Genomic DNA, 13138 nt, shown 5'->3' with positions numbered 1-13138 from the left:
TATCAGCTGCTCACCATGACAGAGAATCAATGGCATTGCCTTAGCCACAGAGCAACATCCTGCCTAGTTTTCAGGCTGCTTCCTCCACTCCTGTGTTACTGTTTGTTTTACTGCCTCTGTGTGTTTTGGCAGAGGTTTGAAATTACAGCCCTTTGATTCTGTGACATGGGGTTTGGGCTCTGAGGACCAGCTGTGGTTTTTTGTATCCAGCCACATGAAATTTCTTTCCTTTTTCTCTCCTTCTTTCCCCCTCTCCCTGTAAGAGCTAGGACAGACTCTCCTCAGATCCTGCACTGTAGCACATGCACAGAAAAGCCCTCCTTCCCTGCCTGCCTCCTCTCCTCTCACCTCCCCCACCAGGCACCAAATATATAATAGTATGTACAGCAGCGAAGCCAGATACAAGATGGGTCACATGTGAATGTCTCCCCCCCCCGCCCCAGACTGAGCTATGCAGGGTGAAAAATATCTACAGAATAATTAAGAACAGGTTTTTGGAACTACCCTGTTTTTTCCACTGTAACTTTGTCTTCTAGCTTTAACAAAGCACAGCTTATACTTATGGCCAAAGGGTAGAAAGCTTTTCACCAGGCAGCCATTTCTTATTTCACGCATTTCGTCTTTAGGCTTTTTTTTTTTTTTTTTTTTTTTTTTTTTAAGTAGAGTAACAACAAAAAAAGTATCCACCCCCTCGGAAGTTATGCATGCCTGATACTTTTAAAGCTAGACAAAATCTTGCCAGCAGCAAAGGATTGGAGATGACTAAATGTTTAGGCTAGGAAACCCACCAGCTTTTCTCCTTGACAGCTGTTGTGCATACCTCAGGATACAGCATTACAGACCCTTCTTGGGAGCTCATGTGGTCATAGGGTCTGATTAACACCCATTGACATCCATTTAGTAAGATGTTTGGGACAGGCTCTACATGCTCTTCAAGTCAGAGGTCTAAGAACTGGGTAGAGCCCTTCGTTATTGTTTCTGCTACAGAGTTAACCTGTGTTCTTGCTCAGATGTTGGCTCTTATCCCATTCCCAGCTACATACAAAATCCTCAGTCTTGAATTTAATGTCCCTTTCAGTTTGAGCTAACTAGTTGGGATGGGACTGAAGGCTAAAGAACAAGGGAAGCTTTCATTCAAGCTGGTAAACAATGCGAAGAGGACAGATCAAGTGCTGTTAGCTCTCTCACACCTTCCTGAAATACTTTTTTTCCCTGACAACACACATGGAATCTCAGAATTCACTAGAACAGACCAGAGAGCAGCCCACAAGCCCACAGAGGTAAACACCCAGAAGTCCTAGCAACCCAGATTTGTAATACCCAGATGGACCCAGTAATGGAGTGAACTCTGCAATATGATCATTTTAATATACCAGCTTAAACTGGCTGTATGAGCTGCTAACTCTGGAGTGAAGTCTTTCCCCTTTTGAATTAGACTAAATGATGAATTTGGGCAGAAGAGTAGGTATGCCTTAAATGGTACTGCATAATGGTTATCTTTTAAAAAAAAAAAAGGGGGGGGGGTTAATTTTCCCAAAACACATTTTATAGCTGCTTTTGACCCTATGGATTTTTGTTTTGGCTACTTTCCTTCTCTGAAATATTCCGGAGCTCTCTTCTCTGTAGACAGAGAGGAGAGTTTTACTAAAAAAAAAAAAAAAAAAAATTTGTACTGACTCAGTTTTATAATTTGGTTAGTTTGTTTTACTATCCAGACAGAGTGGAGAAAATACTTCTCTGTTACAGATTAAATCACCCTGCTTACAAGCTAGGAACAATCATCACAGAAAGATCTCTGGCAATACCAGGAACCTTCGAAGTTAGCATTTTTTAAATTTCTGTCGGGGGGGAGGGGTAGGAAGAAAGGAAAAAGGAAATTCCTGAAACCCAAGCAGGCACTTTGGGTCAAATAACTGAGCAGATTTGCTCAAGTTAAACAGTATTTCATACATGGAAAATACTGAAGGCTTATATAAATATCCACTAACTAAAAAATTAAAAACAAAAAAAAAAGTGGCTTTCAGTTCTCTCAGTACACGCATCTGAAGACAAGAAAGAGGTGGATTTTTGTGTTTGTTCGTTTCTGAACTTGAAAACCAAACCACTACAGCTCCTTCATAACCAATAACTTAAGTTTAGCTTTGTAAGGGGACTCCATATATTTGGTGTAAGTTAACTAAAATGCAAATCAGTGACTTTTATACTGTACTAAATCATGAGCTGACAATGTTGTGTGCATCCTCTCTTGATGGCAATCTAAACTGTGGGAGAAAATCAACTAGAAAGCTATGAAAGAAGGGAGATGCAACTTGTCTACAAAGCAAATCAGATAATGGTTTGACCCTGGAACTTGTGATCACAAGACTCATCCTAGTGATTTCAAGATCTGCAGGAGTTACAGAAGAGGACAAAAGGGCTAGTGCATTTTTACACAATACCTGTTCTGTTATTTCTGTTATTACTGTTAACCAAAAAAAAATTTTTCACATTAGCATGGATGTTAAAGGGCTTGTCTCAGCCCTCTGCAAAATAGCTGGAAATGCTGGAGGTGCATTAAACCTGTTTTGACTAAGAACTGAATCAGATCTTTTTTTTTTTTTTTTTTTTTTTTTTTTAAATACAGGTTTCAAACACAATGATGACCCAGCAAAAAAATCCCATCAGCATAGGTAAGCATTTCAACTCATCCCATGGTTCAGTTTGACCCTACGGATCTCTCTTTTTATGGCATAATTATTTGCATGACTCTTACAGCCTCACAGCTGTTTTACTGTAGTTATTATGTTTAGTTAGAAATAATGGGTAGTCTAACTCTATAGGAGCTCAAAGGAGTTTCTCTTGCCTGGAAACCAGCTGGACAGAGGCAGTCACAGTACCTCAAATGACCAAGACCCTGTTTTAAGGTTTTGTTTGACTATGAAAATTTGGCCTAAAGAGAAATGAGCAAGGATGAAATAAGGTAACAAGTAACAGACATATGTGCTCTAATCTAAGACAAAGTGTTATAAGATCTAAAAGGATTTGAAAGGATTTAAAATACTTCTGATTTTTGCCTTAGTTTATTTATGATGCCATTCAACCATACTAAAAAAAAAAAAGTTTAATGTAAGCTTTATGGCCCCTAAGTGCATTCATATCTAAAAGCAATTGAGTGTTTGAAAGTGAATCTAAGGTTCGGAAACAAATTTCCCTTAACGGCACCCACATCAACTGACAGAGAATCTTTTTATATGAACATACCAAAACATTACAACCCATAACCATTTTCCCGGTACTCTGAACTATTTGTCAAAAAAACCCAATACAACAAATTGTTCTATATTTTGTCTGTAAAGAGCAGCTTTGCAAACGTCACTGGAGTATATCCCAGGCTGGAAGGCCTATACAAGAACACCATTGATTCTTTGAGGAATTTGTGATTTTTGAATGTTGATAAACATATTAGTAGCTTCGTTTGGTGGACTGTATTGTCTAAAGCTGAAATCCAAAGACGAAGATTTTACCTTTTGCCTTTTCCGGATGACCCAGTTCTTCCATAGCAGAAGTCTGACTTGCCTGAAGAAGCTCATTTTTCTATATCAACAGTACTGGTTAACCTGTTGTGAAGAATATATTGCCATTTCTTAGCTGACAACTCAAACACACTTCAGAGCAAAATAACTGTTCAGTTTCTTTTCTTTTTGTAAGATTACATTTTTATCATACAGATCAGTTCCTTTCATTGTCTGCACCATTTAATTTTGCACTTGATGCACTATTACACATGAAAAACCGTGGTTTTCCTTTGTTTGGAGGCTGTTTCCTGTGAGACATTTATCAGTGTCCAAATATAAGAGAAGAAAAGTATCTCCCTGGAATGAAAATATGGCATTATCAGTCATTCCAACCATTAACATAGACTTGCAAATAGTGGAAGCAGTTAATTGTTGCATCATTTATCAGATTAACTCTGTGCTTTCAAACTAATGTTTTCAAGAAAGGATGGATTTACAGTGGGACGCTAGTTTAATATAAGCTGCTTACTTATTGCAATAAAGATAGAATTAGGCTTTCCATTCAGGTGTATAGGTGTATATTGACTAACACAGCTTGGAATGGGTTTTGTAAAGAACATTCTTTTTGTTGAGATTTTATTAAAGAACAGCATCTCAAATGTTTATGCTTTTAATTCTGCAACTCCTAGGATATTTAAGTAGGGATACAACAGAATCTAAGATCATTTTGTGCTCTGTTTTCCAGGTTCATAACTCATTATAATTACCAATATCAACTTTTATCTTCAAAAGGAAAAATAAAATTGGAAATATAAGTCTAAATATATACTTGCCAGACACAGAGACCTGTTCAAAAATGAAGAAAACTTTGAATTTGAATTTGCTACCTGTATTGACTTCCTACTTTATACCTGCCTTATAGAATTTAAATACTTGTAGAGTAGTTTCTTCATAACTGGTTAATAACTGGGAGACTGCAGAAAAGAGGATGCAACCTTGGAATTGAAAAGTACTTTCTAACGATAGGAATGACAAAGTAATAGAATTGGTCGTGTGGAAAGGCTGCAGGGCCTCCCATCACTGGAGACTACCTAAACCTTTATCAAGAATTACATAGGTAGAGCTGCTCATGGATTATGTGATTTGTTGTGCTCCTCCTGCCACTATTTATTCTTCTAAAATTCCATTTGCAGAAAAACTATTAACTGGAGGAGATTTTGTTCGATTTTAAGAGACAAGGGTTGGCTAACACGTCAGAATATTTTTGTCTGATCAGGTACATGTTTTATGATCTGAAAAGGAATTTAGACCTTCGCCAGGGAGGAAGAGGCCAGCACAGGGGAGAAAGGCTGGCACCAGTCCTTACTAACCCTGCTGGAAAGGGTTCCTAAAGAAACCGTGCATTTCTTTTAACATGTGGAACTTGGAAGAGATTGGGGCAAGATATTTGAGGCCAAACTGAGCTAGAATTGGCTGTGCTGCTTCTAGGTGATGAAATAACAAGTGATAAATTCTGCAGAAAGGCTAAAATTTACATGCAAAACTGATGGTGCCAAAACCTGGATCATTCCCAGACTTCATAGGTTAACAGTTTTTGCAATTTTCAATGTCACTCCATCAACTCTTAATCACTCAAGCTACAAAGAGCGCACCACAGGAAGTCAGACTAGCTACAGAAACTACTGCTGTTATAGGGAGTAATGGATTAACACTTGATGGTTTGAAGACATGGACCTTTGGGAATTAACAGCCTCCCACCTTCAATAGATATAAGCTAAAGGGAACAAAGAAAACGCACAGCTTAGTGATCTTGCCCAACACCATACTACTGCAAGTGAAAAATGCTCCTGATGGTACAGATGTTATTAGGGTCCTAAACATGCATCATGATCTGCAGGCATGGATAAGTTTTGTCTGGGAGATCTAGTTTCACAATGATGGGATTTGAAGCCTATTTCAATTCATACTGGAGGGAACATTAATTGAAAACTTCACATTGAGACCAAAGGCCTGAATATAGAAGATCGAGAAGGAAATTCCATATCAAGATAGCTAAATTTTAATCCTTCCAGAGTTCGGTGCTCTCTGTTTGCATGAAAAAGCAGTCATCCATATAGCAGCAAAATCAAATTTTTCAAAAATAAGTGCCAGAACATAAATATTTCCTTTTCACAGAATTGATGCTAGGAAACCAATCTGGATTACAGAATCACAGAATGGTTTAGGTTGGAAGGGACCTCTGGAGATCATCTAGTCCAACCTCCCTGCTCAAGCAGGGCCCCCCAGAGCATATTTCCCAGGATCGCATCCAGGCGGGTTTTCAATATCTCCAGCGAAGGAGACTCCATAACCTCTCTGGGCAAAATCTGAATTGATTGCTACAATGTGTACTTGGGACACATAAAAGGCTAAATTTAGAAATTAACATCCACATTTTCTCCCCATCAGTCAGGACTGGAAAAGAAGCACGTCCAGTTCTTCTTCAGACGTTTACCCAATCCAAGGCATTTTCGAGCAATTAGCTGTTGGAAGGGTTTGGATCCCGGAAAAAAAATTTGGTTGAGCATTGTCAAGAAAGTAAGAGTTACTGTCACTAGTGGACAGCAGTTCCTGCATGTAAACATGCTGATTGGCCATAAGAACGTTCTCACTTGGAAAGTCCCCCTACATCTGGTGAGTCTTTCTCACTACTTAAAAAAACAACAACAAAACAAAACTCCTAAATCCCACTTTTGTCAGTTCATGAGGATTTCGGTACTTCCTCTAAACTCTGGTTGTTTCATGAAGGTGGCACAAGTATTTTTTTTCTTTTGGAGACATAATGTTCTAGTAGAGACTGGAAATTTCTTCTAGGCTTCCTGGAGAAATCGGAACTGCAGCAACAGGAGAAAATTTGATCTAACTCATGGATCATCACGGTCTATAAACACAGATGGTGGGACAGAAAAGCTACTGTTTCACAACACCACTACAGGGGAGAAGCTTATTCTTCTCATCCAAGACTTCTTTTTGAATTTTTTGAATTTTGATTTTATATTTTCTCAAACTTCTAAAATGACAGCAAGCTGCAAGCTCACATAAAAATACATTAAGCTAAGTAAAACATGACTGTATATATGTTCTGACTCAGAGCTCCAGAGATGCATTCAGAACATTTTCCAGTAAGCTCTGTCCTACTTCAATTAACATTTATTAAATCAAGTTATGTAGTAGGACTAGATGGCTCATTCATGTCTCCAAAATAAATTACCCACAAGTAGTATCTGCTTATGGTCAGATCCCAAAGCAAAGAAGCTCAGTGAACACTGAATTCTTTACAGATCTTCATCTTTAAGGGTTGCAATAGACAACCATGCAGCAAAAACTTCCACTGGTGCTCATGTCAATCTATGGCTCTGTGTAAGCATTATCATAATTTCCTTCACTGTCTCACTGCCAGAACCCTGTGACACTTCTTCCAAGTGGAAGCTGCATGCTGTTCCAGCCTTCATTATTAAAAACAAAAAATCTCCCTAACAAATAACAGAAAAGGATTTGGTGGCATTTGCCTTCTTTCCCCTTCACAGGGCCTCAGGGAGACCTTTTAAAGTCATCCTCGAGATGCCACTTGACTGAATTTAACATGGAATAGCGTGCAGATACCAGGGCATGCTGCAACTGCAGAGCACTGCATGTAGCTCACTGCTTCCTTACTAGTTTTATCTCAGGACACTGAAGTCTTTGCACAGATTTGTACCTAAACTATTGACTTCAACCTGACTTCCTTCAGAACAGATTAAAGGCAATCTCATCTTTTCCAAGTGCCTTTGATCTGATTTCGGTTGGACATATGTTCATATCACAGCTGAAAGTCACCCTGCTGGCGTCTCAGTAGAGAAATAAAGGACTTTGTGAAACCACAGAGGGAAGTCCACTCTGATTAATGGCAGCGCAGAGTAACCAGCATTGCTGCTAGACCATAGATTGCATTTATGCAGTACTTCTGTTGCCAATACAATCAGAAAACTCAATGCTTTCGATCAGCAAACAGACATTTTAACACTGAAATGCTAAATAATTTTAAGGAAACAGATATTTTTGCTGCCTGCATGCACACAGTTAAGGCTCTAACAGATTAAAGTAATCTCTCCTAATTAGATTTTTACATTACAATTGGATGATGGTGGGGCATTTGTTTTCTATGCTCATTTATGTCAGCTGTGCCTGTGACCCACTTTACTTTGTAAAGGGTGGATGCTTTGAAAGTAAACACAGAAAGCTTGTTTGGGGCCTATCAGTTCACATGGGAGGGGAAAATATGGTTCAGCTTATGGAGCATAGCACTTGTGCACAATTTCTCTGATAGCTCCATGTACAGCTGTCACCATCACGACTAAGGATTTCCTGATAATCCTTTCTTTGCTGCTAGCAGCAGCAAAAAAGCAGGCATGTATCAGAACATAATGAAGTAATGCATGGAAATACAGACCTGATGTCCTTGAGTTATGATCACAACACATATCTGATAACAGGAAGCTCCCTATGATGTACATACATAAACACCTACATGCAATACATAGGGTTATGTGTCATAGGTGTTCTAGTAGCATAAGACTGTGTCATTGCAAATTTAAGAAAGACAAAGCCACAAATGAGTCACGATGGTCACTGTAGACCTAATTAAACCTTTACATCACATCACTTCTCCTATATATGCCATATTTTTTAACAGCAACTTTAAATGCCAGCATTTTATTAATTTTTTTTTTTATTTCTTGAATCTGCAAAGTCAAATTTGGTTAAGTGCTGTATTGCAAATTATAAACAGATCTCTTGTAAGCCCTCCAGCAGCACAAGCAAGTATTTTTCTATTATTGTCATAATTTAACATATTAGCTGAGAAGATAGCTTTCAAAGTATGCATACTCATGCCTATTGTCTGGGCTCTTGGGTCAACATTTCTCATTTTCAGAAATAGTGCTTTCCAGCCACTAGATAATTTCTTAATTGGTGAACTATTATCTTACACACATAGAGGACAATATCCTCACACAGCCTCACTAAAAAGTTAACACAGTAATGCTAACACAGTTTTGCTGAGGCAACTGTGAGAGTGGGTGTGTGAACATTTTATAAACACATAGATGTGAGTGTGTAGAGAAAACTACACATGCAATTTCACAGAATAGTTGAGGCTCTAACACATCTCTTAACACATACACAGTCAGGTGGGGAATTTTCAAGATGAGGAAATTTTGTGCCCAGCTATCTTAAAGTCCTGTGAAAAACCTAAGATGGAAGTTTTGCAAGTTTTTCTTAACATATTTTAGATATTTCCATGAAACGTGTATGGAGAGACCTGAAGGAAAAAAGCATGTAAAGTTGCAGCATGTTGAGGTCAAGTGATATTTCTTGGATACGGTGGCCAGTAAAAAAAAAAAAAAAAAAAAAAAAAGGAAAGGAGAGGGAGGGAAAGGGAGGAAGTGGTGTGCCACTTAAAGAGAGACAAAAGAACAGGATGCAAAGAGACAAGTGCATAGAAGTGGGTGCAAGCTGTAGCATTCACATGGTTGCTGATATAATACTATGAGAGGAGTGCCGACAAGAAAATAGAGAATAAGAAAAGGACTAGTGAAGCTTCCTTTCAAAAGGTATATTTCTAAGAATCAGAAACAATCAGAACCAGGCAGCCTCCTCCACATGTCAAAACAGGGAAATGTGGCACCATAAACAGATTCTTCCTGCTCACGTGCAGACCCAGTGGCAGGCTAATCACCCCTATCTGCTCAAGGCACACAGCAGTAAAACAAGCACAAAGCATACCAAGTGCAAACTCAGAAGGCATGTTTTCTACATCTGGCATAATCCAGTTTACCTCGCAAACGCTCTTCTACAAGTCAGCTGGAAGCAAGGTATCATGAGGGCTGAGAGGAATGAGAATTTTCCTAACATTCATCCCTCAAACTTTTTACATGTTGAAAGATTTAAGACAGCATTTTCTCCCACTTGACTGTGAAAACTCTTTTCTAGGTGCCTACATACCTCTACATTAGAAAAAGAACGTCCCTTTCCCTGTGAAGACAAATTCGCATGCAGACAGCAACTTTCGTTCAGAAAGGCTTGTCTCTTAAGCCTCCTTCTGTGAAATGTGTTTATAATTGTTTATTTTTATATAAAATCGGATTATTTGTAAACATGGGGAAAAACCCTCAGAATTTTGCTAGTAGAAAATGGAAATGGTTTGTCCAATTTCCCAACATACTAAGTCTGTGTGTACATTGACAAGCAGTATGGCCCAATAAAAGCAAATCTGCAGAGTGAAATAGTGAGCTCTGAGGACCCAACACCTACAATTATATATGTTTGGGGAGTTACTTCAGACAGGGTCTAGTCTGGCCCCGGGGACTGAACGTGCCTTAGCAGCTGGAGCACATCAAGTACGCTGCTGCAGTACACATGCCAGTTAGCTTCGTCCAAAGAGAATCAGGTTTGTGTGCTGAGCTTGCTTTGTACCGCGAGTGAGAATGGTAAGTAGGGACAAAGTTATTGAAAAAGTACAAACATGAAATGAAGTAACCAACGTTAGCGTTCTCGCACTAATAGCGTTCTCAAAGCATTTCTAGTCAGCCTTCAAATGAACTCACTCAGGCCTTTGCCACATTAGAGAAGCTAAAGAATTCATGGATTCACAAGCAAAACAAGGACTTCTTAATTAGAAATAACAAAAACTGGAAAACTTACCACACAAGCTTACCTCATGTGTGAGCATTGCTGCGCTATGGGAAAGAAAAAGGTTTCTGAACGGATGTTCTGCTTGGCTGCAAAGGAACACATCTCTTAGATGTAGTTAGTGCTTTGCAAAATAACACTGCTCAGCTGTAAGGAGATTGTTTTAATCCCCTCCTTGATGTAGAACAGCTCAATTTGAGAGTTTAAGCACTGCTGAATAAAAATCCCCCCCTAACATCTGCTATAACCAGCATAAGCACAAAGTCCGTACCAGGAAGCTGATACTTCCTTTAAGATTTTTCTTCAGATCTTAACAAGCCCTGTGTTTGAAAAGACAGTCTCTGAACAGTAGCTCTGGTAGCATTAGGGGCCCTGCTAAACAAAGAGCTGTCATGACTAATTAGGTCAGGCTATCATGGAAGTCAGTACTCTGCCAAAGCTTTAAGAGGGATGAGGTGAGTGCCTTACAACTTCAGAAAACATAATTACCAAGCAAGTCTGACAGGTAGGTTTCCTCCCCAGAGGGCAAGCCACAGGGTGCCCACACTTCGCATGACCCCAGAGTCCTGTCACCTGGGGCAGGTGGGTGGAATCACTGCAATTCAGTTGTGGTGAAGCTGTGTCAAAGACAAGACCTTAGGAAATCTGCATCAGAATCTAAAGAAACAATAGGGACCATTTGTAACATTTCCAGTCCAAAAAAAGCCGCAGACTTTTCCCACCAGGCTTAAGGCTCCACTGCCCCAAGAACTCTGTTCTCCAAGCTGGCCTGCTGAGTGACCTGGGGTTAGTCACGTCCTGCCCCTGCTCTCCTCTCACAGCAGTCACACCGCAGCCTCCCCAGGGCAGCACGTTTCTGCACTGTGCCTAGGCAGGGAGGCTGCCATCCCCCTCCAACTTGCTGAGCCATTTCCTCCCGCAGAAAGGAAGGCCACCCTGCACCATGCTGTACCAGCCCAAATAAAACATGGCCTTGAAGTTAAGGTTCTTCACCAATTTTGGAGGAAAGGAAAATAAAGACAAGTTACAAAATTGTTAAAGAAAAGAAAAGAAGAGCCACACGTTGGCCCTCAGGGCACTGCCTCCCAGCCCGCACAGGCCAAGAGCCTCCCCCTCTCTCCCCATTTACAGGCTGCTCCATCCAGCAGCCCGGCCAGGGAAGGTTCCGGAAGGGGCAGGCTGCCGGGGCCAGGGAAGGTTCCGGAAGGGGCAGGCTGCCCTGAGCAGCCTGGGGGGGGCAGGGAAGGTTCCGGAAGGGGCAGGCAGCCCTGAACAGCCCAGCTGGCCCCAGCAGGGCCTGCCCCTGCCCCGCCACATGGCCCCCCTGCAGGAGGTAACAGGCCACAGCATCTCCCCTGCTGACCCTGAGATGGAGCTGACTTCTACAAATGGGGAAGGTCTTTTAAAAATCTCACTGCGCAGGCTGAACCACGTGAACAGGATCACAGTTCTTTTAAATAACCTGCACACAAATTAAAGGTTTTCATTAAAAAAAAAAATTAGCTCCCTCAGTTATATCAATTAGAAGGCTTTAAGAGGTTATAGAGGGTATTCAGAGGTTAGTCCTAATACTCCGAGATTTACATAATTCACCTTTTAAAAGTGAAGGTTTTTTCTTAAAGTAATATAACATTATAGCATCCAAACCTGGCAAAGCTGTTGAAACATCTACTTATCTGCGTACTGCAAAAGGACGGTGCCTGCAAGGGCACGCGAAGCCTTGCCGGCTGTCGGCCGAGCTCCTCGGGCACGGTCCGACTAATCCCCGCGGGGCTGAGCCGGCGGCAAGGCCGCGGCAGCTCCCAGCCCGCAGCCCTAGCCAGGCACAGCTGCCCCATCCAGACATGCACTGCTCTGCAACACCTTAGCCGCCTGTGAGGCACAAGACCAACAGTTGATTTCGAGTTGTATCTCCTGAGAAGGAAAGTCAAGTCTCAGTCTTCCTAAGTCTCCTGCCACTAACCCGACCAGAATCACTCTAATTACAGAAGACTTCACCTGCATGCGACCCTCTCTGAGGCAAATCACCTACAGTACAGCACCTCCTGTCATCCCCGCTGATTCTCAGCCATGAGGCACCCAGCAGTTGGAGAATTTCTTGGGTCGTTTTTCCCCCCTAAATAGGCCTGACCCCTTTTGTGTGAAAAGGGAGAACGGGTCGGGAAGTTCCTGAGCAGCCTCCTGCTACAAAGCCAAATGCAAAGTGCTCACTTCTGACGGCCCTGTTAGCCTAGCTAATAACAAAGTTTAAAAAAATTATTTATACACCAATTACACAGAATCCTTTCACAACATGGCCTAAAACTGTCTCTCCACTGTAAGTCAGTAGATTCTAAATATGTCTATTTTCAGCAACTATTTTGTCTTACTGAAAATAGTATGGAAAAGACGTGCTAATGGCTCTCAGTGTTGCTAGGCCTGAGAATTCATTAATACCTGCTTGAAGTTTTAAAGTGATATTTTCTTTTTCATATAACTGTTTAAGAACCACCCAGATGACCACAACAAACCACACACTCCTTTCATCATCATCTTCCAAACACTTCAGCACCGGAGTCAGGATACAGCAATCTGGGGAGAAGCTGATTCACTCTTTGTAGCCTGATGAGAAATGCAGAACAAAGCACATTTAAAACAGCGGAAGTGCTCGACACCAGCTAAACATCAAAGTTGGTAGTACATGAAAAGGAACATGTTAACTCAACCAGTAGCAGCCAGTATGATGACTTGGTTAAGAAACACTTTCATATGTTCTCATAGTTTACATGCACCATACTAGCTCTACATCTTAGTAGCCTGTACCAGGGAACACTACAGACCCTCCGTCCACCTAGACAACCATTAACTGAAGACCATTAACTGGAAGCGTCAAATGACTAGTTTTTATTAGAATGTCTTAAGCCATTAGCACATACAGTATGCTAAAAGGTTTAAAA

The 13138-nt window shown here is 40.8% G+C and overlaps 1 protein-coding gene across 2 annotated transcripts in view; it reads right to left on the bottom strand.

The window, feature by feature from the left end:
* Positions 1-12740, bottom strand: part of ABCA4 (ATP binding cassette subfamily A member 4) — an 85097-nt gene extending 72357 nt beyond the window's left edge. Inside the window, exons 1-4 of one of the 2 annotated variants that reach the window (XM_068952393.1) lie at positions 12639-12740; positions 10692-10859; positions 10228-10291; positions 3504-3596 (exon numbers count right to left, since the gene is read on the bottom strand). In XM_068952393.1, the coding sequence (XP_068808494.1) occupies positions 3504-3569 (66 nt within the window). In that variant the 5' untranslated portion in view covers positions 3570-3596; positions 10228-10291; positions 10692-10859; positions 12639-12740. Of the gene's footprint in view, positions 1-3503; positions 3701-10227; positions 10292-10691; positions 10860-12638 lie in introns of those variants that run through there. The other variant, XM_068952394.1, reaches the window with a different exon arrangement.
* Positions 12741-13138: the final 398 nt, after the last annotated feature.

This window comes from Struthio camelus, chromosome 8 (assembly GCF_040807025.1).
Source record: "Struthio camelus isolate bStrCam1 chromosome 8, bStrCam1.hap1, whole genome shotgun sequence".
NCBI classification, from domain to species: Eukaryota; Metazoa; Chordata; class Aves; order Struthioniformes; family Struthionidae; genus Struthio; species Struthio camelus.
The sequence above is the reverse complement of the archived record's forward strand: the minus strand, read 5'-3'. Positions and strand labels throughout refer to the sequence as shown.